This window comes from Leptidea sinapis, chromosome 17 (assembly GCF_905404315.1).
Source record: "Leptidea sinapis chromosome 17, ilLepSina1.1, whole genome shotgun sequence".
Classification (NCBI taxonomy): Eukaryota; Metazoa; Arthropoda; class Insecta; order Lepidoptera; family Pieridae; genus Leptidea; species Leptidea sinapis.
Window position 1 is genome coordinate 11,756,015 of NC_066281.1, and position 27,360 is coordinate 11,783,374.

General features: G+C 36.1%; 1 protein-coding gene across 2 annotated transcripts in view; it reads right to left on the minus strand.

The window, feature by feature from the left end:
- LOC126968881 (neural-cadherin) overlaps nt 1–27,360 on the minus strand; it is a 499,877-nt gene that overhangs the window by 85,735 nt on the left and 386,782 nt on the right. For both annotated transcript variants that reach the window (XM_050814008.1, XM_050814009.1), the window contains exon 13: nt 21,974–22,117. In XM_050814008.1, coding sequence (XP_050669965.1) covers nt 21,974–22,117 — 144 coding nt within the window. The remainder of the gene's footprint in view (nt 1–21,973; nt 22,118–27,360) is intronic.

Below are 27,360 nucleotides of genomic sequence, written 5' to 3' on the forward strand. Positions count from 1 at the left end.
CAATGCCGAATGGCTTGGATCACGTACCACAGACTACGCAGGGCGATCTGTGCATAATTTTGCATTGGCGTATGGTCTGTCCCAATTGGTTGAGTCGCCGACGCGGCTCCCGGATGTGGATAGTCACATGCCGTCCTTATTAGATCTTCTGCTGTCTACACATCCCGATGGTTACCAGGTCTCTGTCGACGCCCCTCTCGGAACGTCCGACCATTGCCTGGTCAGGAGTGTAGTGCCTATCCGACGCCAACGTCGCAGCCCACCAGCGACCCGCCGCGTTTGGCACTACAAGTCAGCAGATTGGGATAGGATGCGTTGCTTTTTTGCATCCTACCCTTGGGGCAGGGTTTGTTTCCCTTCGGATGATCCTAGTGCCTGCGCCGTTGCAGTAGCCGATGTGATACTGCAGGGCATGGATATTTTTATACCAAGCTCTGTAGTACCGATCGGTGGCAGATCACAGCCCTGGTTCGATGCGTCAGTTAAAGCAGCATCTGTCTGCAAAAAACAGGCGTATCGAACTTGGGTTGCGGCGCTGAGCTCAAAGGATCCGAACTGCAAAGTTCTGAAGAGGAAATATAACAGTGCCTCCAGATTTTTTAAGCGGCAAATCGCCCGTGCGAAATCGAAGCACGTCGTCAAAATTGGCGAGCAGCTTTCCAGTTACCCGACCGGAACACGCAAGTTCTGGTCGTTGTCGAAAGCTGCTCTTGGTAACTTCAACCAGCCGTCCATGCCGCCGTTGCACATGAGGAATAACACCCTGGCCCATACGGCAAAAGAGAAAGCCGATCTCCTGTGCACTCTTTTTGCCTCCAACTCGACTCTTGACGACAACGGAAAAACACCGCCGACCATCCCGCGGTGTCAGAGCTCCATGCCTGAAGTACAGTTCCGACAGAAAACTGTTAGGCGAGCTCTGTTTTCGTTGGACGTCAGGAAGTCGAGCGGGCCGGATGGCATTTCTCCAATCGTGCTTAGAACGTGTGCCCCTGAGTTGACGCCGGTGCTAACGCGTTTATTCCGGCACTCTTATTCAAAAGGCGTAGTCCCTGATTCATGGAAGTCAGCCCTTGTCCATCCGATCCCAAAAAAAGGAGACAGTTCGGATCCGGCAAACTACAGGCCTATTGCGATTACCTCCCTACTCTCCAAAATCATGGAGAGCATAATTAACCGCCAGCTCTTGGTATACCTTGAGGGTCACCAGTTGATCAACGACCGGCAGTACGGCTTTCGCAATGGTCGGTCGACTGGCGATCTTCTGGTATACCTAACACATAGATGGGCGGCGGCTATTGAAAGCAAGGAGGAAGGCCTGGCAGTTGGTCTGGATATAGCGAAGGCCTTTGATCGTGTATGGCACAAGGCGCTCCTCGCAAAACTTCCATCATTTGGGCTTCCCGAGAGCTTATGCAAGTGGACCTCCAGCTTCCTCACTGGGCGCAGCATACAGGTCGTTATCGACGGTTATTGCTCGAATCCCAAGCCCGTGAACGCTGGAGTTCCCCAAGGCTGTGTGCTATCTCCCACGCTGTTTCTTCTGCATATCAATGATATGTTGGACACCGCCAACATGCATTGCTATGCAGACGACAGCACTGGTGATGCCGTATACACGGGCCATGCAGGTCTCTCTCGGGAAAACGTCGACCAGTGCCGGGAGAAACTTGTGTCTTCTATCGAGTCCTCTCTCGAGAAGGTCGCGGAATGGGGTAAGTTGAACCTTGTCCAATTTAACCCCCAGAAGACTCAAGTTTGCGCGTTTACCACTAAAAAAACCCCATTTGCCGTATCACCGCTCTTCGAGAACACTTCCCTTAAAGCCTCGCCTAGTATCGGAATACTGGGTCTCGAAATCTCGAGCAATTGCCAATTCCGTGGCCATCTGGAGGGCAAAGCCAAACTGGCTTCAAAGAAACTGGGCGTCATAAATAGAGCACGGCAATACTTCAAGCCGGCCCACATTCTAGCGCTCTACAAAGCGCAGGTCCGGCCTCACATGGAGTATTGCTGTCATCTCTAGTCTGGCGCAGTATCAGCTCGATCTATTTGACCGCGTGCAACACAGAGCAGCTCGAATTGTCGGGAACCCAGTACTCTGTGAACGGCTGGATCATTTGGCGTTGCGTAGAGACGTCGCTTCATTGTGTGTTTTCTACCGCATCTATCACGGGGAGTGTTCCGAAGAGCTGTTCAACCTGATTCCTGCCGCCGAATTCCACCTTCGCACGACACGCCACAAGTTAGGATTTCATCCCCACCATCTGGATGTGTGGCGGTCCTCCACAGTGCGGTTTTCAATGAGCTTTCTTCCTCGTACCACGAAGCTGTGGAATGAGCTTCCGTGTGCGGTGTTTCCGGGACGATACGACATGGGTACCTTCAAGAAAAGCGCGTACACCTTCCTTAAAGGCCGGCAACGCTCTTGTGATTCCTCTGGTGTTGCAGGAGAGTGTGGGCGGCGGTGATCACTTAACACCAGGTGACCCGTACGCTTGTTTGTCCTCCTATTCCATAAAAAAAAACAAACCAACGTACACACATTAAGTAAGGTCCAGAAAGGACAGATTGCATATTTTAGGCCCTGTTGGTAAATCGCCACAATTCTAAAACTTTTAATTTATTGTACTGTTTTTCATAAATACTAATAAATATCATTTTAATTATACAAATAAACAAATTTAGAGATATACAAAAATTTTATAAAATAAAGTTAATTGTATTTTGATACATACCAATAATTCCAGGCGCAAAATTTTCAAATACCATTTGATATTATCAGTCGATATTTTTTTTTACGATAATATGGGACGAGACGAGTAGGACGTTCGGCTGATGGTAATTGATACGCACAGCCCATTACAATGCAGTGCCGCTCAGGATTCTTAAAAACCCATAATTCTGGGCGGCACTACAATTGCGCTCGTCACCTTGAGACATAAGATTCATTTGCTCAGTAATTTCACTAGCTACGGCGCCCTTCAAACCGAAACACAGCAATGTTTACATATTACTGCTTAACGGCAGAAATAGGCACCGTTGTGATACATAATGTAGCCGGCATCTTGTGCAAAAGAGCCTCCCACTGGTAATGGATTATTAATTACTGCATGGTTCCCAAATAATAATAAGTAATAATGTAATGCAATCGAATATCGTATCTGGAAGCGATATTGGAGTCCTTAATAACCGATAGAGCTCATTGGATCGAATGGCACTCATAAGACAAAGCTGGAGGCTTAAGCGTTGATTAGAATGTCGCGCCGCTCGGAATGAATTAACAGAACAATCATTCAACAGAACACAGAGCTCGGACATGGAGCGGACATCACTCGTCCATAATTAATGGTGAACTGTTCTTCACACGACCGGATTAATCTATCTGTCTATTTTTTTTATGTAAATAAGGGAAGATACGAGCAGGACGTTCAGCTAATGGTAATTGATATGCCCTGCCCATTACAATGCAGTGCCGCTCAGAATTATTGAAAATATCCAAAAATCCTGAAAGGCACTACAACTGCGCTCGTCACCTTGAGACACAAGAAGGTCCTGGGTTCGAATTCCTATATGTGAAAATATTTATAAGATGTTTGTTACCGAATCCTATATGTTTATATACGTATTAATATTCAGTGCATAATTTAGAGGAGTGTAAATAGTATTAAATATTACTCATATGAAGAATTTTGCTCTATTTTTAATTTTATAAGTCTGTGGTAAAGTAAATAGCTTCAGCCCTGGCCTTCGTTTCTTTTTAAATTTGCAGCGAGCTACAAAAATCTCTGTATGAATTTTATATACCAGATTAAATTGGACTCACAACAAAGCCTTCATAAAGAATATAAGAATTATAGTTCGGCTATTTCAACTTAATGATGATTGGACCAGTGGTTGAATCATTGTGATTGCCAAGCCGAAACACCGCGAGGTAGAGGGATCGAATCTCAGCCGTAAAATAATAATAATAAAAAAATATGGACACGCTTTTATACAAAATTATCTTGCACCAAAATAAGCATAGCCTGTACTGTAAAAGACAACGATATATTAAATACAATATAATCCATGAGTCAGAAACAAACATCTATATTCATCATATAAATATTTTTACAGTTTATTATGGATGAAAGTTGATTTTTCTGAGAGATAAACAAATATAAAATAATTGCAAAAAGTTCTGAAGTGTTAAACTTTTTATGTAATATAAATTGTCATTTTTGTGTACGATAGCGCAATATATGCATTATATTATTGTATTTAACCACATAAACGCTAATACTTTTATATTACTTTACTGATAAATAAAGCAATTCCAAAGAAAATAAAGAAATTATTCCAATGTCCAAGTTTTCACTCTTGCCGGCACTCCCGAAGTGCAACCCCTATTTTTAATCTTATCAAAGCACTACACGCAAAAAAATCAAGAAAAAAGTATTCAGAGTAATACTAATTTAATGTGCAAATTATGTCTCAATGTCAAAGACGGTTTGTTCATTGTTATTCCAAAACTTGGTTTGAATAAGTATGAAAACTAGTGCTGATAAAGTTTCTACAGAGTATCCTCATTAAAGTTGGGAGATTTAAAATACTTTCTGTGTCCAATCCAATCATATAGTTATTCAGATGGTAAAGCTTTTATAAGTTCTCTGTGTTGTCGGGTACTTTTTAGAGTTTATACTATCAAGCGTCTTTATGCAAACTATATTTTTATTTTTAGTTGTTTAATGAGCCTGTTTTGAATATTATAAAACCTATTTCATTTAAATATGATTGACGCACAACATTTAACACCAGTATGAATTCATTTATTTTTAATCAAGTAACAAGTGTATTATGACCAGGATTTTCAAACGAGTTTTTCAACTTAAGGGACGCAAGACTAAGATGAAAAAAATGGGGTTTGTGTAAATTGTTTCTTTACGCAACGCTAAGTGACCCAGCCGTTCACAGAGCACTGGGTCCCCGACAATTCGAGCTGCTCTGCATTACACGCGGACCAGACCAGACCAGAGATGACAGCAATACTCCATATGTACACTCCATACATCGTTTTCTGTACCAATGCAATACCAGACAGTACACTAGGACTCACTGTGCAAAAATTTTAGAATGAGATGAGATTTGTGCTTCTTTGACAGAGAAAACTTTCTAAAGTATAGTAGATTACAGAATAGTTCTTGTCTGGTTTTGCGCAGGTCACCTAAAATTGTATCTATTGTATAAAGTAATTTTGTTATTATTATGATTTAAATGCTGCGCTGGGTAGTTACTTATTAGTTAGTTCTTCTCTCCATGCCAAGCCCCCTTTACGAAACGACGTAGAATCATGACGTTTACCAAGTGTTGTTGAAATTTTATGTTATGCTAAGTCCCTGTGGTAAGTATATATACTCGTATATAGCTCTTAAAACTTGTGGGTAAAATCTAAACGATGATCGCTTGATAGGTTTTTTATACTTATAGGAGGGGGTCAAGTAATGAGTTTTCGGCTTTTAAGTTGCTAAGAGTATGCTCTGCTAGGACAGTGCCAGTGGGAGGCCCCATTGCACAGGATACCGGCTAGATTATGGGTACCACAACGGCGCCTATTTCTACCGTGAAGCATTAATGTGTAAGCATTACTCTGTTTCGGTCTGAAGGGCGCCGTAGCTAGTGAAATTACTGGGGAAATGAGATTTACCATCTTATGTCTCAAGGTGACGAGCGCAGCTGTAGTGCCGCTCAGAATTTTTGAGGTTTTTCAAGAATCCTGAGCGGCACTGCATTGTAATGGGCAGGGCGTATCAATAACAATCAGCTGGACGTCCTGATTGTCTCGTCCCTTATTTTCATTAAAAAAAAAGTAACAAACAGTAAAATAAATTTATAATGTCAGTATTAAGTTAGTTAAGTTAGGATTAAGTATAAGCTAATGCAGATCCTACAGAATATCGCATCAGTGCAATAAAAAGCAATGTATCTTATTTGAGAGCATATACAATTCCGACGTTATCTTCAGGCTAACGATCATATATAGTAATTATCGCTGAGTTAGCAGATAGCTGATAGACGATTTAGATATCGACACAGTTTCCAGATGCCTCGTTAAGCACTACGATGCGATAGATAAGTAATTATTCAACGAGTCTTCGTGCATTGAGGATCATCATTTAGGGACGTCTGAACGGTGTACTTTGAAATAATTTATCACCTATATATTCAGGATTACTTAATTTATTAGCAGTAAAGGGACCGCCTTTGTAGGCTGTGCTTTGGTAAACTTTAATTAATTCAGGAATGGTCTTTACAGTGAAAATAATATTTATGAATAAACAAGCGAACTACTTCGTCTACGTTAAACTAGTTTCGCGGTTCCTCCCTCAACTCCTTATAATAAATTGGCCGTCACGAGAAGCCCAGTAGATTTTTTTTATTTATTGTTCAAAATATACAACAAACAAACTACTAAACAATTTAAGCCATCCTCATGAAACTTAAGAGTTTATGTGAGGAATCGCGAGTTTACTTATTCTAAACTTAAAATATTTTAATATTAAATAATTTTTATTCTAAAATTATTCAATTAAAGTTGTAAAATTTTAACATATAATAACATGACTGAATTAAATAGCAAAGGAGACAAAGCTAAATAAAAACATAAGAAAAACAATAGAAATATTGAAAAAATGAGACGCCCAGGCTATGCTTATTAGTAATAGGCATTTCCTAGAGTATGTGGCCATGACCAGCGGCACTCATTCTCAAGAAATGTTTCTTACATCAACCTAAAAACAATAATTTTGTATTAGTGGTATCTCTATTAGAATGTGGCAAGTCATTTACGATTTTGGGTATGGGATTGGGATATAAAACATTTAAGTTTATACACAAACAAACCAAAAACCAATAACAAAAATTATGAAGTATAATTTAAAAAAAAAATATCTGATCTGACTGATATGATTGGCTTCGAATTTGATATACCTTAACCAATGACGTTCTATACATACATATAGATAAATCGCGACGTATAAAACAAAGAAAATATGTAACATACCTCAAATTACACCTTCATAAGCTTCGATTGCTGTATCTATTGACATTGACGCATTTACAGTAGTTTTATGTTTTAAATAAATATATAAATGCAGTATGTACCAGTGGGAGGCTCCTTTGCATAGGATGCCGGTTACATTAAGGGTACCACAACGGCGCCTATATCTGCCGTGAAGCAGTAATATGTAAGCATTACTGTGTTCCGGTCGGAAGGGCGCCGTAGCTAGTGAAATTACTGGACAAATGACATTTTACAACTTATGTCTCAAGGTGACGAGTGCAGTTGTAGTGCCAATCTAAATTTTTCGGTCTTTCAATAATCCTGAGCACTGCATTATAATGGGCAGGGCGTATAAATTAACATCAGCTGAAAGTACTGCTCGTCTCGTCCCTTATTTTCTTAAATAAAAAAAATAACCTTCTAATTTTATTATAATTGTATTATATTAATATTTGGTTAAAAAAGGCCTGAAGTGCTTCGAGAAAAGGATGGTACGGTTGTGCCACTTGTGCTTGCTTTGCAGATTAAAAGTGTTCAATGAATTTCATTATATTTTTTGCCCGTTTCTCCTACATTGTAACTCAAACTATCAAACATTATATATCAAACTTTTTTTGCGTAGCTCCAAGTAGATTGAAATATCGATTAGCTTGATTGATTTTTTGTCTCCAAAAAAGGCGATCAATCGCCTTAAACGATTACTACTTTTACAATATTAAAGTCACTTAAATTAGTGCCTTGTCTGATACACAAATTAGTGGTTGTGTACGGTATCATATACTAGGGAAAGCTAAAATTAATAATATTTTATACATTGCCTATACGGTCGAGGAATGTAGAATTATACCGGATTATACATATTGCCAATAACATATATAATATATATTTTACGCATATTATGTGGCCACGAATCACGTTCGAAATTAAATCATTGTAAATTTTCTAGAAAAATGCTTAGTTTAGCGACCTATTTATCAAAGAAGCCATAAAGGTTACTTTAAACTTATGAATTCAATATAAGTCATTCCATAATTTATATCATGGTTAAGTAATACTCGGAAAATTCATTTTCCGCCTCAAGAGGTAGTTGATCTGTGAGTTGGATCTTAGATCGTTTATACGTCTAGATAGACTATGACAACTGTGAATACGTCGATAAAATATGAGTTTAGAACTAATCTCTATTTTGAGCAATGCAACACTAACACAAAGTGTCATACAAATCGCAAGTCACGCCCACTAAACTAATATTCCTGGCCTGTTTTTATCGATTGTCTAACAGCAAGAGACTCTCTAGACATAAATTATCTAAGAGGCAGATAAACTTAGGAAAGATTAAGTAAACCTATAAGTACGTACGATAACTATTTATACAATAATATACTTTATTCAAAGAAAATATTGTACATAATATATTTTATTCGGACTCAGTGACCCAACACGCACTTGACTGCCTTTCATTATTATGTGTTTTAATATCACGGTTGAAATTATTAAAGATGAAATATCGTTACGTATTTTGTTATTATTTTTCACTAACTATTTGATATAATAAAAGACATAACATGTGTGTCTTCTACCGCATTTATCACGGGGAGTGTTCCGAAGAGCTGTTCAACCTGATTCCTGCCGCCGAATTCCACCTTCGCACGACACACAAATTAGGATATCATCCGCACCATCTGGATGAGTGGCGGTCCTCCACAGCGCGGTTTTCAAGGAGCTTTCATCCACGTACTACAAAGCTGTGGAATGAGCTTCAAAAAAAGCGCGTACACCTTCCTTAAAGGCCGGCAACGCTCTTGTGATTCCTCTGGTGTTGCAAGAGAATGTGGGCGGCGGTGATCACATAACACCAGGTGACCCGTACGCTCGTTTGTCCTCCTATTCCATAAAAAAAAAGACATAACAATACTAATCTATTTTGATGTTACCTTTATTGTGTATTTAAATTTCGAATATGTTATACCTGGATAACGAAAATAATAGTTTACTTATATGATTACCGTTGCGTAAATATTTTTTTTAGTACAGCCTGGCGTCAAATGAAACGCTTGCTTGGTGAAGATATTTAATTTTTCATAGGAGCAGATTACAATTTATTGCTTGCTTTGTAACAAATCATTTTCTGCATAACAAAAATGTGAATCTAAATGCCCCATTTTTAAATTGGGTAAGATAGTATTTTAATAAAACACGCGTGTATTTGTAACTATGTTTTTACACTTGATTTTTTGCGTAAAAGTAACATTTTTATTTTAGCTAACCCGACGTTTCAAGACCTTTCCCTCTCGATCTCGTTTTCAGGGTGACTGAAAATATCTAATGTAAAAACACAGTTACAATTACACGCGTTTTAATCCTTTAAAAGTGTTTTATTTAAATGTTACACATTTAACTCTCGTGTTTATAAAAGAAAATAGTAAATATTTGTAGTAATAATCGAAAATTGAGAAGTTATTAATACGAACGCAAAAAACGCAAAGAGGTTGCTTCTTCTGCAAAGAGATGGTGTGCTGTAGATGCAGTACATTAACCTTCAGTTCAAACTCTTTTATAATCGTTACACCTGTTTAATTTAGCCGTTTAATTGCATTTCAGTAGTTTGAAAAAACGAAATCAGTTGTAGTCGAATCGCCCTTATACATACATAATTAATATATACTATTGTAATAACATACATGCCTCTCACGGCTATGCCACATGCAGGGAAAGTACCTTAAATTTTGTTTGTGTAACAGTTTACTGAAAGAAGACTATTTTAATTTAAACAAACTATTTAAACTGCATTCATAGATTTTTAAATAATTTTCTACTTGAACCGGGTATACGAGAACAAAAAAACACCTTGTAGTTTTATCATCTACAATATTTAAGGTACGTTTCCCTTCCACTGGGCACAGCCGTGGGACGCCCCGTAGACGTAGTTAAGGAATAGTTTAGTAATGTTTATGATTTATAGCTATAATTAGTTAAATTTTACTTAACAATATTCCAATCTAAACAATTTGTTATGTTTAAAAGTGATAATACTCACACATTAATTGTACAAATAAAAATCTTGTATGCTTTGTTCAACTCTCAGGTTTTATCAACGATACGTCACTCGAACGGTTGGCTTAGTTGGAAAGCGCTCGCATGGAACTCAGAGAGGTTGCGGGTTCGAGTTGTTCATAAAGTTTTATTTTAGTTATATTTGTGTAATATTCCAATCCTTGTTTTGTTGGAAATATGCTCTCAATTCTCAAATGTAAGCCCGGCACTTGATCTAGAACATTCCAGCTTAAGTTCATGAATTCCTCAAAGCTTTTGTGAACTCAACTTATTAAAGGTTCATGAACAAGTAGGTTAATTAAAACAATACGCAGAAATCTGCGCTGGTGACAATAAAGGACGAGACGAGCAGAACGTTCATCTGATGGTAATTGATACGCCCTGCCCAGTACAATGTAGTACCGCTCAGGATTCTTGAAAATCCTATAAAATCTGATCGGCACCACAATTGCGCTCGTCTCCTTGAAACATAAGATGTTAAGTCTTGTTTTCTCAGTAATTTCACTAGCTACGGCGCCCTAACACATTACTGCTTTACGGCAGAAATACGCGCCGTTGTGGTACCCATAATCTAGCCGGCATCCTGTGTAAAGGAGCCTCCTACTGGTAGAACTGGTATTTTGTGTGTGTTATAAAAAATTCCTAAAATTTTCTGACGTTTGCGACATTCGTTTTTTTTTTTTTGGTTTCTTCGTCCATTATTAGGATAGGCAAAGGGTTCAGGCCCGTACAGCCGTATTCGATATTTAATAATTAATTGTCAAAGCTGTCGTTGCAAGATTTTTATAATATTGTTCTTTCTACAAACGTAGAATAGCACGAGGAATAAATAATTTTAAGGATTTTTGCTTTGTTAGGCCAAAGAAGTATAACTTCATACGTGCATACACACAATTTTTTTTTATGGAAAGGGATGACAATCGAGCGTACGGGTCACCTGGTGTTAAGTGATCACCGCTACCCACATTCTCTTGCAAAACTAGAGGAATCACTACCACTATTATATAATTGAATTAAGTAAAATAGGAGGAAAACAACACAAGCAGTCTGCCGAAAACAAACTTAGACGATGCGGTTAAATGGTGACTTGAACTTGCATCACTTGCAGCTAAATAACAGCAACAATTTAACAATAGCTTACCAAAGTTGGGACCACGTACTTCTCCAAATTGTTCACCCGATTAATTCACTTCTACGACTCGCAACAAACGCTAAAAACACAAATATTGCAGACGTCCTGCTTTGTAATTTCGTGTAAATAAATCTCGGCCTCTCGTTTATTTCGACAGTTGAATCCTGAGTGATTAATAGGAGAAACGGTCACCTAATAAAGTGTAACGGATAAAAACTGCGCCAATTATCTTGAAACACTTACGTAGGCTTTATAATAATATGTAGGCTTATTGAAGTGTTGTGTACCGAGATTATAATAAGTTATAATCTTAATATCGATTCCGTATGTACAGGATATAAATATATGAGATAAAAAAAGTTTATTGGCTCATAAAACATAGCCTACAATAAAATCATGTATCATAAAGTTGACAATATTCAAACTGAATTTAAAACTTGTTAACTTCAAATTTATATTAATGAATAATAAAGTATGTTTTTTCATGTCGAAACAAATGCTTATAATTGATTATAAATAATTTTTTACACGTTTAACTAAAAAAATGTGTGGCTCGGTCTTTTCCAGCTGATCTTAATGGCTGGACCGAATCAAACGGGACTTTCGCCGGCAAAGACAGGTTATTAACAAAATGGATTGATGTTCAATTACCATGTAAAAACTTATATAATATTATAAGAATACTAGCTGACCCAGCAAACGTTGTATTGCCGATATTAAAATCGCGATACAAAAGTAACTGTTGATCGTAGATGGGTGAAAATTTGAAGTTGTATGTATTTTTTAATGCTGACTCATAATCAAACAAATTTAAAAAAAATGACAAAAAAATCGTGAGCACCACCTTTAACACTTAGGGGGATGAAAAATCGGTCAAACTGATTCGGAGGAGTTCAAAGTTTAACACAATGACACGAGAATTTTATATATTAGAAGATTGACATTTTTTGACATAAATGATCATGGACCAATGTAGACAAAGCTTATAAGGTGTAAGACAATCGATCTATATGGAACATCTTTATTCATCATTTACATGCTTGGATTTACCGGAATTCGCACCCGGGACCTCTACCTCAATGGACAGGGCCAATAACCACTCGCCTATGTGAATTCGTTGCCGCAATTAGATGCTTCTATTTTTCAAATAATTATAAATTTAATAAGGTGCCTCAATACTATGTAAAAGTTTTGATACAGTTTTTTTTATTTCTGTGTATAAAAGAGATAAAATACACTTGGTCACTGATCACGCGTTGACACGTAATCTGGAAGGGATATACGGGTATACGGGTCGTAATACGGGTTTAAGATGCTTTTACTTTACATAAGAACCAGACACTTTTATTTTATTGGCCACTTACTTGGCCACGCTCCACCATGGCTATTTCCTTCAAAATTTCGAACTACCCACACTAATTTAACCTCAAAGGAGTATAATTTTGAAAAAAAAAAACTACTACCGATTTAAAATCATTTGTACATCTTACTTTGAAAATCATGCCCTTTCTTATACGTTTAGGGGTTTTTCTTATAAAAATCCCTTCTTACGTCATTTAATTTCAGATTTTTAGTTCATATTTTCAGGTTTAGGCACTGCGTTGATGAGTCATTCAGCCAGTGAGTACAATTACATAATATTATGTATAATAATAGTTATTTATGAAACTGTTGTGTAATAAGGGTATTAAAACACGAATGTGTGTGTGTGGCGAAGCCGAGTGTTTTAATAGTATCTTATGAGTTTTTTAATACCTAACTATCAACAGTTGCATACAAGACTTTATCTACACCCATAATATGAATCCCCTATAAAATATTCTGAAACAATTAGCTTAACATTAAAAAAGCCAGTAGTATGAAAACGGATGATGTAATGTTGTACTGAATAACTTTACAACACTGGTTTGGGTGATGTAATTATTACTAGGACATTGGGTGTTTTAATGTTGGCAACAATTTAACTATTTTAGAATCTTTAATAGAGGATTTAAAGCAATGGGTGTATGTATGGATGAAGATAGATAAGTAATTTGAAGGTAATGTTACAAACATCAGTGAGTTATTTTTATCAATCACAATAAAAATGTAATTATAGTTTCAGGAAAATAAATTGCGCGACGGTAGCAGCAATATTTATGATGCAACAGGAAATATTTTATTAAAATGTTGACAGTGTGGCTTTCAATACCAGTCATTGGAGAGCTTAAAAGATTAATCTCTTTCATTTTCATATTTTTGCTGATTGCAATAATTCAAGTGAGTAAATAATTGTTGTAGATGGTTAAGCATTAGATCATTTATAGCTCTAGATTCTCAACCTTATTTGGCTCACCGCCCACTTTGAGAATATATTTTTTTCTAGAGTATTTTCGTGCATTTTTTGCCTTTTTAGACTATATTTTTTAATCTACCCACGCCCCATCTGCGCCATCTCAATGCCCCCTAATTTTCTCTGGGTCTTCTACTGACCCCCGAAAGTCTAAAACGCCAGTTGTGACAGTTGTGAAATCGCTGAAAAAAATGAGGTTGACTGTTGACCTCTATCTTCAGCAATGAATGCACAGTAACACAAAGTGACATACAAATCGCGTGTGTAATTAATTGAAGACATAGCTTATCACGCACACTAAAGTAATAAACCTGGCCTGTTTTCATCGGTTGTCTAGCAGCGAAAACTATCTAAAGTATTGGTATAAACCAATAAGATTAATAGCAAATCAATAATCTTGCTCTGACCTCCTTAACAATGCCTGCACTAATAAGGCGATAATGATTTCAGCAAGGCTTGGCCCCGGTATTGAATTTAACGGTTATTACCGGCTAAAATCGGATTGTATCGATTATTTTGTTCGAAGTGTAACCGGTTTGGAAGTCTTTAAAAACTTTTACTAACTTTACGAGATTTTTTTCCAGTTTCTTGCCTTATTATGTACACCAAGCTGATTAAGGCCAATTTGGCCTTCTCTTCACTTCTCGTCAATTCGAACAATTACTAAAAATGACACTGATTTAGACATCCCTGTTAATATTATAATATGGGAATGTAAGTTTGTTTGTTAGGCTTCCAAGCCTAATCCACCGAGCCGATTTTGATAAAATTTAGTACAGAGATAGACTAGAGTTTGAATAAGGACATAGGCTACCTTTATTGCAAAAAAATAAATAAATGAAGGGTTTTTAAAAGGGGATGGCACTTTGTATGGAAATTCGTCATTATCAAAGATAAAACCATGAAATTTGGATTAAGGCACTTGATAAGAAATAATTTATAAACATTTGTTCGAACATTTTTGAAACTTTGACCTACACGGGGAAGAAAGAGAAGATTAAAGTTCACAGGGAAATACTTTTAAAGAGACTGTCCACAATGACAAGGGATACCAGTGGGAGGCTTCTTTGCACAGGATGCCGGCTATGGGTACCACAACGGCGCCTATTTCTGTCGTGAACCAGTAATGTGTAAACAAAACTGATTTCGGTCGGCGCCGTACCTATTGAAATTACTGGGCAAATGAGACTTATAATCTTATGTCTAAAGATGACGAGCGTAATTCTAGTGCCGCTCAGAATTTTTGCGTTTTTCAAGAATTCCGAGCGGCACTGCATTAGAATGGGCAGGGCGTATCAACTACCATCAGTTAAATGTCCTACTCGTCTCGTCCCTTATTTTCATAAAAATATGGGCTGTTTTATAGAAGAACGCTGCCAGCAGCGGAAAGAGCAGTTTGTATTATTTGAAAAGTATCCTAAAAATAAATGCACAAAGTAACCATTCAAAGCGGACGAAGTCGCGGGTAAGAGCTTTAGTTATGACATAAGTAATATTCATTCGGAATGTATATACTTAAACTTGGTTACAAATCATATGTTGCACTTCTCGGATAGTTTCTGTATGCGGAACACTCTCAGCGGAGATGACAGGAGGCAGTAAGTTCTTAATATCCTATCTGTGAGAAAGTTACACTAACAGATGTGTACATACGTCTAAACTCTTTGACAGTCCTCTTGATATTTTGACGTTACAATGTATAGAAATTCTGTATTATTATTATTTATTTACCAGGAGGCTTCCTTGCACAGTATGCCTACTGTCACTGCCACCCATAATCTGTCCACAGGCTCGATTATGGGTACCACAACGGCGCCTATTTCTGCCGTAAAGTAATGTGTAAGCAATGTTGTGTTTAAGTCTGAAGGGCGCCGTAGCTAATGAAATTACTGGGCAAATGAGACTAAACATCTTATGTCTGAAGGTAACGGGCGTAATTGTAGTGTCGCTCAGAATTTTTGGGACGCCTGAGCGGCAATGCATGTTTCCTACATTGTATATACGTATTATATTTGTAGAATACCGTTGAAAATTTACAACAAAAAGTCGTCAGTGTATACCCTATTTTCGTTTTTATTAAACAATACATACGAATTTCGGCTGTTTTCATACGTAATAAGGCATTAAATTACTTGTTCTTAGCATGAAAAAACTAACCAAATGTTTCTGGCAACAGCTGGGATCCTCGTAACGCAGCAGTTATCTCGTATGTAAGTATAATATTGTTTTTGCTATTCCATTTAACTGCTCCAATATTTTTATTCCGTTCAAGATAATAGGCGACGATGTGAAAAGTATTCAAAAATTTTTTTTGCGAAAAAATATTTTTTAAACCTTTGAAAATAAACACTTAAGGGCTCTATATTTCACCGGGACACCACGGTGGCGCCACAAGTCAGACACCGCTACCAACAAAATATATTTGTTGCATCACTTTACAAAATATATTGTAATTGAAATGATTTGTAAAACGACGATAGTGTAAATCTTGATTTAAAAGGGTGGCGATGAGTTTCTTGCTACTTCTTCTCATTGGCTCAAGCCTTTACGACGTAGCGTAGTAGATTCAATGAGATTTTTTTTTACATTCATATGTGTCGTTTCCTGTGTCCTACATGAATAAAGTCATTGTGATTTGATTTTATATTGCTCTATAGGATGTTACTCATGTCTTTTGTAACGCTTATAAATAAATATTATCTTTATATTATAGTTAGCGAATGAAACTGACACGTCACGCTCGTATATGTAACGCTCATATATGTAACGCTCGTAACTTAGCTAAAACAAATTTTCACATCAGAAGACATAAAAAACAATCATTACTTACATTTTCCTATAAGCCTATACAGACGGGATCAGAATATTTCAACGGAATTGGTTTACGATAAAACTGTTTATAATACTGAATTAGGCTATTTATGTATCAATAGGGATTTAATCAAATTCAATGCAGATTGAAAAATAAACGAACAATGGCTTTGGGGAATCACAATAGATGTTTTGTGTTACAATAGCGAGAGAAATCCAAACCGAATAAATTGTTGTATAAATAAATCTATACGTGTGTATTATATTGGTCACCATCTTTGTTTTTGTAGTACAAATAGTTATGTGCGCTTTATACCATAGTACCTGTAGTATACTGACATCTAGTCTTAACAGAGTATGTGTTAACTATCATTGTCACTGTCACGACATCGATAGTGACGTTAACCGTGTGACGTTGAGTGCTTAATAAGGAATGCACAGTACAGCGGAAGGCCTGTTCTAATCGGCTGTTGGTTGCGTGCGGATGTGTCCGGTTGTAGTGCTACATAGTAAAGTTGTTTCAATCGTGTGCAAACGATGAACATTACAGTACCGTATTTTTATTTCCATTTGACAGTTTATAAGTTGCGCATTAGTTTTCTTTTATTAAATAAGGAAATTATACATAAACTGCCTTATAAATAAACTTGGTACATAAAGTTATACCTGAGAATAAACCAAGAATGTGCAAATTGTTGACTATTTAATAATTATATAATATAATATATTCAAACACTTTTATACAAATTATCTTGCCCCAAACTAGGCATAGCCTGTACTATGGGTACAAGACAACGATATATTTAATACAATATACTTACTTAAACATACATAAATACATATAATAAAGATATTCATCATATAAATGACTGCACTTACCGGGATTCGAACCCGGGACCTCTAGCTTAGTAGTCAGGGTCACTAACCATTCGGCTATATCACTGACAACACTGTCAATACAATGATAATTTTGAAGTTTTCCGAATGTCAAGCAGCCTTGCAAATAAACGCGGGAAACGTTATACGTCCGAATAATTTTACATATACTTCGATTATTCCCAGATACTTTTTACCAAATTTATTTGTTGGGCGTTTAAAAAGTTTTGTTGTAAGTATTATTTTTTAAATAAACATTTTTATACCGAAACTAAAAATTTATCCGCTGGGATTGATGTTTAATTATCATTGTTTTTATGTAAAAACGCGCAAAGTTTTAAAAACTTTTTTACTGAAAAATTTAGGATGTAAATGTATTTTAATTGCAGGATTATTTTAATGCTTAATTTGCTGGATAAATCGAAATACAAGGCTGAGTTTGCATTCTTTGTGTCTATAAATGTGTAAATTCCGATTTAATGAAATTTCGATCCAATCAACAGGTGAATAAAGTTCAATCTAGTGTTTTTAAGTCTGTTGTATGTCCATACAATGGCATGTTGTACCGACGATTAATCTGCAGTTCCGTAGACGTCTACAGCAAAAATTCACTTTGAATCTTTTCTCATAAAAGTACTTCAAGTCAACACGATGACTTTTTACCAGTGAGAGGCTCCTTTGCACACGATGCCGGCTAGATTATTGGTACCACAACAGCGCCTATTTCTGAAATTACTGGGAAAATGAGACTTAAAATCTTATATCTCAAGGTGACGAGCGCTATTGTAGTGCCGCTCATAATTTTTGGGCCTTTTAAGTATCCTGAGCGGCTTTGCAATGTAATGGGCAGGTGAACATCCTGCTCGTCTCATCCCTTATTTTCATACAAAATGATAACTTTTTGAATTGTAATTTGCACAAAATCCTGATAGCATTCAATTTTAATAATAGATCTTATTATTGCGGTTAATGATTTTTATGAGAAAAAGTGACGATACGACCAAGAAATCAAGTCCACTGGTCACCTGTTGAGTGAAACGACCTGCCAATATAATATAGAGATATATAAGATTAGCCTCACTAATCCAATTATTTCACTAAGCAGCGGCGACAAACCAGAATACAATAAAATTTGCACATTACTTCTTCACAGCAGTAATAATTATTATCTAGGCGATTATCTCCTTTCACTGATATCGTAATTAACCGATTACAATAATTTTCAAAAAAAAAATTTAGACTTCCAATCGCCTATTAAAAGGTTGTCAAAAAAATTCTGAGCGGCATTTTACACACGTATACTAATACAGTTAACATTAAAACATTAAACATTAAGACGCGAACACGAGGCAAGAACATTTTGTTTTAGCAATTGAAATGTAATTATTTAGCAAAATGATTAAAAACTTCAAGTTTGTTACACAATTTTGTTAATTTAAAAAGGCACTTTACTGGAATACGACATTCCATCCTTTTTAAGTTTCGATATACTGTTATTTGGACAGTTTTTCACTGTACATTTTGTTATTGCGTGGCGTTGTATTTAAAGCGCGGTCGAAACGCAAGTGAACGAAACAACGGCGTGAAAAATTGTGAGTATAGTTGTTTATTGTACGTCGATGTATGAGTAATACATTTTATGTTCATACTTGTTTATGAATATGTAAAAATTTACAATACAGCTAAAACTCGTACCAGAATAATCCATTCACGAGCTTATTCATGGAAAATAAGTTAAGTTTTCATTCAAACGCTGAACTATGTAACTTTAAGAATACTCCAACCTACTTGAAAGGCCTTTTATTGCGTCGTGCACGGATAAACATACGAGTATATGTTAAGCATTCATTCTTATTAAAGGAATATTTTGTATTACATTTGTAACGAAAATTTATGAACGATGCGATCTTTAGTCAATTTCCTAATATCGTAGATCCTGTAGATGTAGCCACAACCTCAGAATTGAACAAGACATACCAAGATTTACAAACGGTTGGCTCAGTGAATGAGCGCTCGGACGAATCCGAGAGGTCGTGGGTTCGAGAGCAGCATCGTTCATAAATTTTGGTTACAAATTTAATTTGATTAATCCCATTAGTTAGGGATATCACTTTAAAAATAACAAATCATTAAGAATATTTTGTAGTAATACCTAGTTCTATGAAAATTTAATGAATTAATTTAAATGTATCACTTTGTGCATAGATACAGTAAAACCATAAAGTAATCTTAACAGAGAATTAATATTTTTCCAGTATTAATTATCATTATAATATTACTTAGCTACTAGTGGTATTAATAAAATAATTGTCATACGCTTAGATTAAGGATTGGTCTCGTAGGGCGTAGTATTAGTGGCAAACTGCGGCAACCAATACTACGCCCAAATGGACGTACTCGAGTCCGTCTCGAACAATGTGTAACGTTGCCGTGCCACATGTTCTGCTGAACCTTGATAATAATTGAAACTAAAATACCGGCTAGCGATGTAAAACTTCGTTAAAATAATACTACAAGAAATAAGAAAGACACTGGGATCACATATCACCAGTAAGTATTTTGTATTTTATTACTTACAATGTAAATTAACACGAAGCGTATGTTGCAAGATTTGAAAGATGCCATTGAGTGTCAATATGCCACGCACACAAGCACCTAATAGATGCCGTAATGAAAAAGCTGTTGTTCTTAGGCAGTGCGATGTATATAGTTGGAACGCAGCGGAAACGAACCCTTAATCTAAGGTCATAATACTTTAAAAATCGTTTTATATATCGATATGTGTCTATTAATGGAATCAGTTCACTTTGTGAGTAACGGCATTATATTAAATCAATCAGCACATTCATTAATTCATTTCCCAAATAGATCAAATTGAAATTGCGCGTTCTCAGCAAAACACAAATTACTTACCAACTTATACAGCCAGTGATTTCTAAAGTGTTCCCATTTAGTAGAGGAGATGGATGAAACTAGATTGACAGCACTGTGAATGGATGTTGGGGAAGGTCAAATATATTTAAATATAGTCCAATATTTCCCCGTGTTAATTAAGAGATTATATAATTATAAAATTTATTATAAAAGGTTTCACTAGTGGGAGGCTCCTTTGCACTGGATGCCGGCTAAATTATGGGTACCACAACGGCGCCTATTTCTGCCGTGAAGAAGTAATGTGTAAGTATTACCGTGTTCCGGTATGAAGGACGCCGTAGCTAGTAAAATTACTGGGCAAATGAGTCTTGACATCTTATGTCTTAAGGTGAAGATCGCAGTTGTAGTGCCGTTCAGGATTTTTGGATTTTTCAATAATCTTGGGCGGCACTGCAATAATGGGCATATCAATTACCATCAGCTGAACGTCCTGCTCGTCTAGTCCCTTATTTACATTAAAAAAAAATTGTCAATCTCAACGTCATGACGTCACTGTTTCTTTACACTCTCATGGATTATCCTAACGCATAGATGACTTGACAACCCAGTAATGCGTGTTCAGTAAATATTTTGTCGATAAAAATGTAACTTCTACGCAAAAATCAAATGTAAAAATACAGTTACAATAACACGCGTTTTTATTCTTTAAAAGTGTTTTATTTAAATGTGTAACACTCGCGTTAATCAAAGGAAATACAACAATTATTGATTTGCTTTCTGTTCTGTATTATGAGATTATTCTTCTTTACTATTATTCTTCTCTCTTGCATGCTTCTTTATGTCTATACGCTTCTAGTACAATAGTTAGTCTATGGTTATGACATGCCGTAGATTTTTTCTCGTAAAATATATAGTGTGTTTAGTATCGGACCATACACTATGGCTACTCCCCTCTGGTGTGACGGTGGTTCATGTAGCTCTAGATATCATATTATCGGTACTAATATGTAGATAGAATAATTATCTAGATACTTAAATTGATATATACAAAGAATCATCGATTCCAATAAGTACGAACAAACTAATCGCATAATAAATTATTGGGCATTTAAAGACTCAAGTTTTATTAATAGCATTAGGGTAAAGCTTCGCCTAATTTCCATACCAAATTGCTTAAGCTATCTCTTATGTCAAATATGTTATACTATTTAGCACTTGGTTGAAAATGGTAGTGATTAGAATGAAATTTAAGCTTATTGGCGAAAAACTGATTTAATCAAGTCTTATCTATGGGAAATCTCAGTTTTTTTATGACAAAAAAGGATTCTTGAAAATCCCAAAAATTCTCATCGACACTATAATTGCGCTCGTATCCTTGAAACATAAGAAATGTTAAGTCTCATTTGCCCAGTAATATCACTAACTACGGCGCCCTTCCGACCAAATCACTATAATGCTTACACATTACTGCTTCGCAGCAGAAAAAGGCGCCTAGTATATTTTTTGTTTCTTTGTAAACCATGTGCAAAAAATACAATTTTTATGCTGGCATTTAAAAGAAAATATGTTACATTAACAGATAAATAATTCATTTATACATTGCTTTGTAAAACGCCTCTTGTCGAGTTAATAAAAAGCAGCTCATTATCGATTGACACGAATCAACAGACAAAAGCAAGTTCCGTCTTCAAGATCATAGTAATAATAATAATAAATCCGTATTTGTTTGCAAAAAGAAAATACAGTTTTGCTTAACATTACCCTGGACCCCCAAACTAGGACTCTTCCGAGTTGTGCAATGTAAAATGTCAAAATAACAAACATCAACATATATTAAGATGCTATTACTCACATTCATCGTGATCTTTGGCGGTGACTGTAAGAACAGTGTGCTGGATATCTTCGTTCTCGTCCACCTCAGCCTCGTAGAGATCCTTGTCGAAGTATGGCGGATTATCATTCTTATCAGCGATGCCAATACGAATGAACTTTGTCACTGCAAAAAAAACATAAATGAGTTTTTGCCTTAATATTAGACATATTATGAAGTCATTTTGACTCTACAAATTATTTCTATATTACAATCACCGCTGCTTAAAATATAAACATAGTTTTATATTTAAAATTTTATTTACATTTTCCAAGGCCCGCAAATACTTGTACAGCTCTCTTTGAAGTTATCAAATTATGGTATTTTAAGGAGTTAATGATGAAGCAATCAAAATGACCGTATCTTGGTATCACAAGATAGAATAAATTCTCAACTTTTTTATTTGGAATCTAATGTTACTTGCTTAGTTAGTTAATAATTTAGTGCATTTCATCAAGTTAGATCGTAATAATTCTTTCATTCATATATTATATTTAAATAATATAAAATTTTATAGCTATGTAGTGTTTTATGGAGGAAAAACGAGCGTACGGGTCACCTGGTGTTAAGTATTCACCGCCGCCTACATTCTCATGCAATACGAGAGGAGCAACACAAGAGCGTTGCCGGCCCTTTAAAAAAGTGTACGCCTTTTTTTTGGAAGGTACCCACAAACGCCACACATCCAGTTGTAAGCATAATTAAAAAAAAGATTAATTCAAATATTATAATATCTTGATTGAAATCATATTCAAAATAAATTTAAAAGAAGCAATTGTTCAAAAACTTAATGAACATAATAAAATTATACCCTCGTTATTGGAATGTTACTCTTTACTGGGTTCAAACCGTTGCAAGATATCTGAAGATAAAGTTCGCTATGCAAACTTTCAACATCTACAATCAAGTTAAGAGTGGATGCAGTAACAAACTTTATTATTACATTATTACCCTGGCACCTGATTCAATACGCTTTAATAAGACTCACCCCATGGAAGCACTGAGGAAATATTTATAGAAGCAATAATATGTTAGTTAGTTCATTTATCATTTCATTTTATCTTAGCCGTTTCGTTTACATATTGCGTGGGTCAAAGGTCACAAGACAAAAGATAAATAAGTTTTATTTAATTAGGCTGATGAGAAGCTTAGTCTTCCCAATCTTCTTATATGGTGCAGAAACGTGGTCGGTGCGCCTGAAAGACCGACGCAAAATCGACGCACTAGAAATGTGGTGCTGGCGGTGACTGCTGCGAATTCCTTGGACTGCGTTTTGGACCAATGTTTCGATATTGGAAGATCTCAAGGTGAAGGAGAGATTACCGTCGACTGTACAAATACGAATCCTCAAGTACTTTGGGCACGTTACACGAAACCAAAACTCCATGGAAGGACTCGTCGTCCAAGGACGAGTGGAAGGCACGCGGTCACGAGGTCGGTCACCTACGCGTTGGACGGACCTGATAAAGGCTGCGACACAAACCACCATAGTTTTTTTTATGCAATAGGAGGACAAACGAGCGTACGGGTCACCTGTTGTTAAGTGATCACCGCCGCCCACATTCTCTTGCAACACCAGAGGAATCACAGGAGCGTTGCCGGCCTTTAAGGAAGGTGTACGCGCTTTTTTTGAAGGTACTCATGTCTTATTGTCCCGGAAACACCGCACAAGGAAGTAAGCTCCTTGAAAACCGCACTGTCGAGGACCGCCACACATCCAGATGGTGGGGATGATATCCTAACTTGTATCGTGTCGTGCGAAGGTGGAGTTCGGCGGCAGGAACCAGGTTAAACAGCTCTTCGGAACACTCCCCATGATAATGATAAATAGTCCAATGTTCCCGTAACGCTGAAGATCATGGCAAGTGGAAGCGCATTGTGAGGGCTGCATCATCCACCACAGATAAGTCTTGTGTGTACCTACAGTCTCATCATGCAACCACGACCTTTCTGTCAAGAGTGAACGAGTGAGGAGGAGGAAGCTAAGCAATTTGAATCGTCGCTATAAATATTTCTGTTAAATTAATTTAATCTACCATATGTTCGGAAAAGAAGAGCACGTCAGAAGAACATACAAGAAACTCAACCTCCACTGTTCTCAATCAAATATTATATATTTTTACAATGGCTGTTATATAAATTTAGGTTGTAAGGTGCTGCAATATATGAATCATGTTAAAATAATATCAAATATTTCATAAAAAGAAATACAGAATAAACTGTATAGATATAAATTATGATATATTGGATGCACCAATCTTATAGCTTGAATTCATTGTTTGTTCTAACAATGCTTCGTGAACATAATGGTCGTGTTTACAGTCATAATAAGTAATCGCATCCAACAAAGGCAATGTAATCTAAGATAATTATCTCGACGTACCAAAGTTAACAGATTATCAATATATGCTGTAGTTTTAGCGACACTTGGCCAACCTTCACTGAGACTTATTTATATTGTTACTTAGAATTAGCGTTTATATTATAAGTACTGTTTTAAGAATATTTGATTTTGACTACGCCTATAACACCTTTGTTAGAAGAAAGTTGATGAACTTTCATCATAATTAGATAAAGCAGCGCATTAAATTCAAACCGCCATGAGAACCTAAGAGACTCGTACACTAAACTAGAATGCTTCTGTGATTACTCAGGTGTAGTACCTGAGACTACAAAGAGTATAACTATAAAGGTGTATAAATAACTTATTAAGAGAACGTATGTTATATTCATTTAGCTATTATAATGAATGTCACATCACTATGGTTGCGTCCCAACTCTATTTATTGGCTAGTCTACATTATATCTGCCTAATGTCAATGTATCTAAGCTCTAACTGTCACACACTGTCAAACATTTCATTGGTCTCTTGTATTTCAATTAAACTGAGTTAGAAGACTTAAAAGAATTATTATTATTATAGACCCAGCCAAGCTAAACTCTCTAAGAAAAAAGCAATTTTCTCGATTGTATGAAATGTGCAGTCATTGATAGATTGACAGATGACGGCTTTAATCTTGCAATAAACGGAGATAGCCGAAAATCACTACGTTTTAAGCAACTGTTCGCTTTTAAACTTAGCCGGATTATACTTCGTCGCCAATCGCCATACTGTAATTACTACTATTTCAAACTTATGTCAAATGACTGCACGTTTCATACTATACTAAATAACAATGTTTACTTAGGCAGTCCCGTCTCTTATTACGTAGTATTTGCATCCTCTTTGCTTAGATCATTTATGCGTCTAGATAGACTATGAGAGCTGTAAAAACGTCAAAAAAAATTGAGTTTAATGTTAAGATACTCTATTTTGAACAATGCACGCACACTAACACAAAGTGTCCTGTACCTAGGTTGTCACGCACACTAAAGTATTAAACCTGGCCTATTTTAGCCTAAGAATGTTAATATACAAAAGCTTAAGTGGATTTTTAAGCTTTTTTGTAATAATTTAAGATGTAATACTGTGCAGTTACCCGAGGGACACAAAAAATATGCGTTAAGAAAATATCCTTCTTGGAAGTAACAACGCTTTTTACATGTTGGCCTACCAACGATGATAAATTAGAAACCCAACGAGAAAATGCCCGCCGGGTTTATATACAAACACTTTCCGAATTTTTTGCCTTAATCTACTCCATATGTTGTAGTGATAAAACTTATATGGTCGCCTTCGCTTTGTGATAATTTAATAATATATTGTTTTGGTTGGATATTTTCTATTCCTTTCACTTACGCTTTTTCATTCCAATTTACGCCTTATCATAAGGAATAATCTTGCTTAATACAAATTAAAAATACAATACAAAAAATACTAAGCAAACAATTCAAAATCCAATTCAAATAGTTTTTTTTAAATTACAATTTAAACCATTAGGTTCTCTCCCATTCGAATAGGGGGCGATTGCTTTAACCGTTGAACAAGACATACAAGATTTATCAACGATACATCACTCGATCGGTTGGCTCAGTGGAAAGAGCACTGGCACGGTACGCGATGGTGCAAAACATTTCGCAGTCTATGTTAAAGTCAGCGTTACTGTTAACATTAAATTTGACTGAAACCGTAACGATAACAGCAAATATTATGCAATCCAGCCTTAGTGTTTGTTGAAAACGTAATTTAATAGAAATGGTCGGTGTTAAAAAAGTAAAAGGCGACCTAACGATGGCACGGACGCTAAATCAAGAGACGTTTAGAGAGAACCGCAGAATATTTGGCTGGAAAACATTTCTATTCCACGAAAAATTTTACTATTTTTTCAGCAATTTGAAATGACATGCAGAGCCGTATCCATAGATATTAGGTTTCAAATTCAAATTCAAATACTTTTATTCAAATGGGATATAATATCACTTATTGAAAGTCAAACACTACCACCAATTCCAAAAGGTATAAGACCTGAGAAGAACGGGCGCAACAAACTCATTGGGCTTATTTTTTTTTTAAAAATATGGTAACAATGTAAAATCGCACAGTAAAATTTATTATTTAATATATATTAATCACGATTTACTTAAAGTAGCGTTATTTTGTAACTATTATTATTATTATTTTTATGAAAATAAGGGACGCAACGAGCAGGACGTTCAGTTGATAGTAATTGATACGCCCTGCCCATTACAATGCAGTGCCGCTCAGGATACTTGAAAAACCCCAATAATTCTGAGCGGCATTACAACTGCGCTCGTCACCTTGAGACATCAGATGTTAAGTCTCATTTTCCCAGTAATTTCACTAGCTACCGCACCCTTCAGACGGAAAAACAGTAATGCTTAGACATTACTGCTTCTCGGCAGAAATAGGCGCCGTTGTAGTACCCACAATCTAGCTGGCATCCTGTGCAAAAGAGCCTCCCACTGGTAAGTATGTTGTTTAAATTTGGTAATTAATACATGTATGTTATTTTGGAACAAATAAATAAATAAATATTATATTATTCATTCAGAAAAATATTTGTAATAAATAATCTATAATATTTGAAACTATCCTATTTAATGTTTTATATATGTAGGCATATTTATTAAAAACTCATAAACGTCCTATATAATTTATGAACACAACCGATAAAGATGAGAGACAGTTTTGATACTTGTCTTTCCAACAATGGCAAGCCATATTGAAGTTGCCTGTAGTATGTAGATACCTCTAGCCTTCATCGGATAAGCCGAGAAACTCTTAGCATACGTGCATCTCACTTCAATAAGCCCATCTCAGCTTTACTGCGATCGTCCTATCACGATGCTTACGAACTACTTTTAAAGATAAATGGCTATTCTTTCCAGTCAGTAAACGAGATTGAGAACTTCTTGTTGAATTTCTTTGTTTACAACACACAGTTTATACCTTTCAGTCGCGGCGGCGT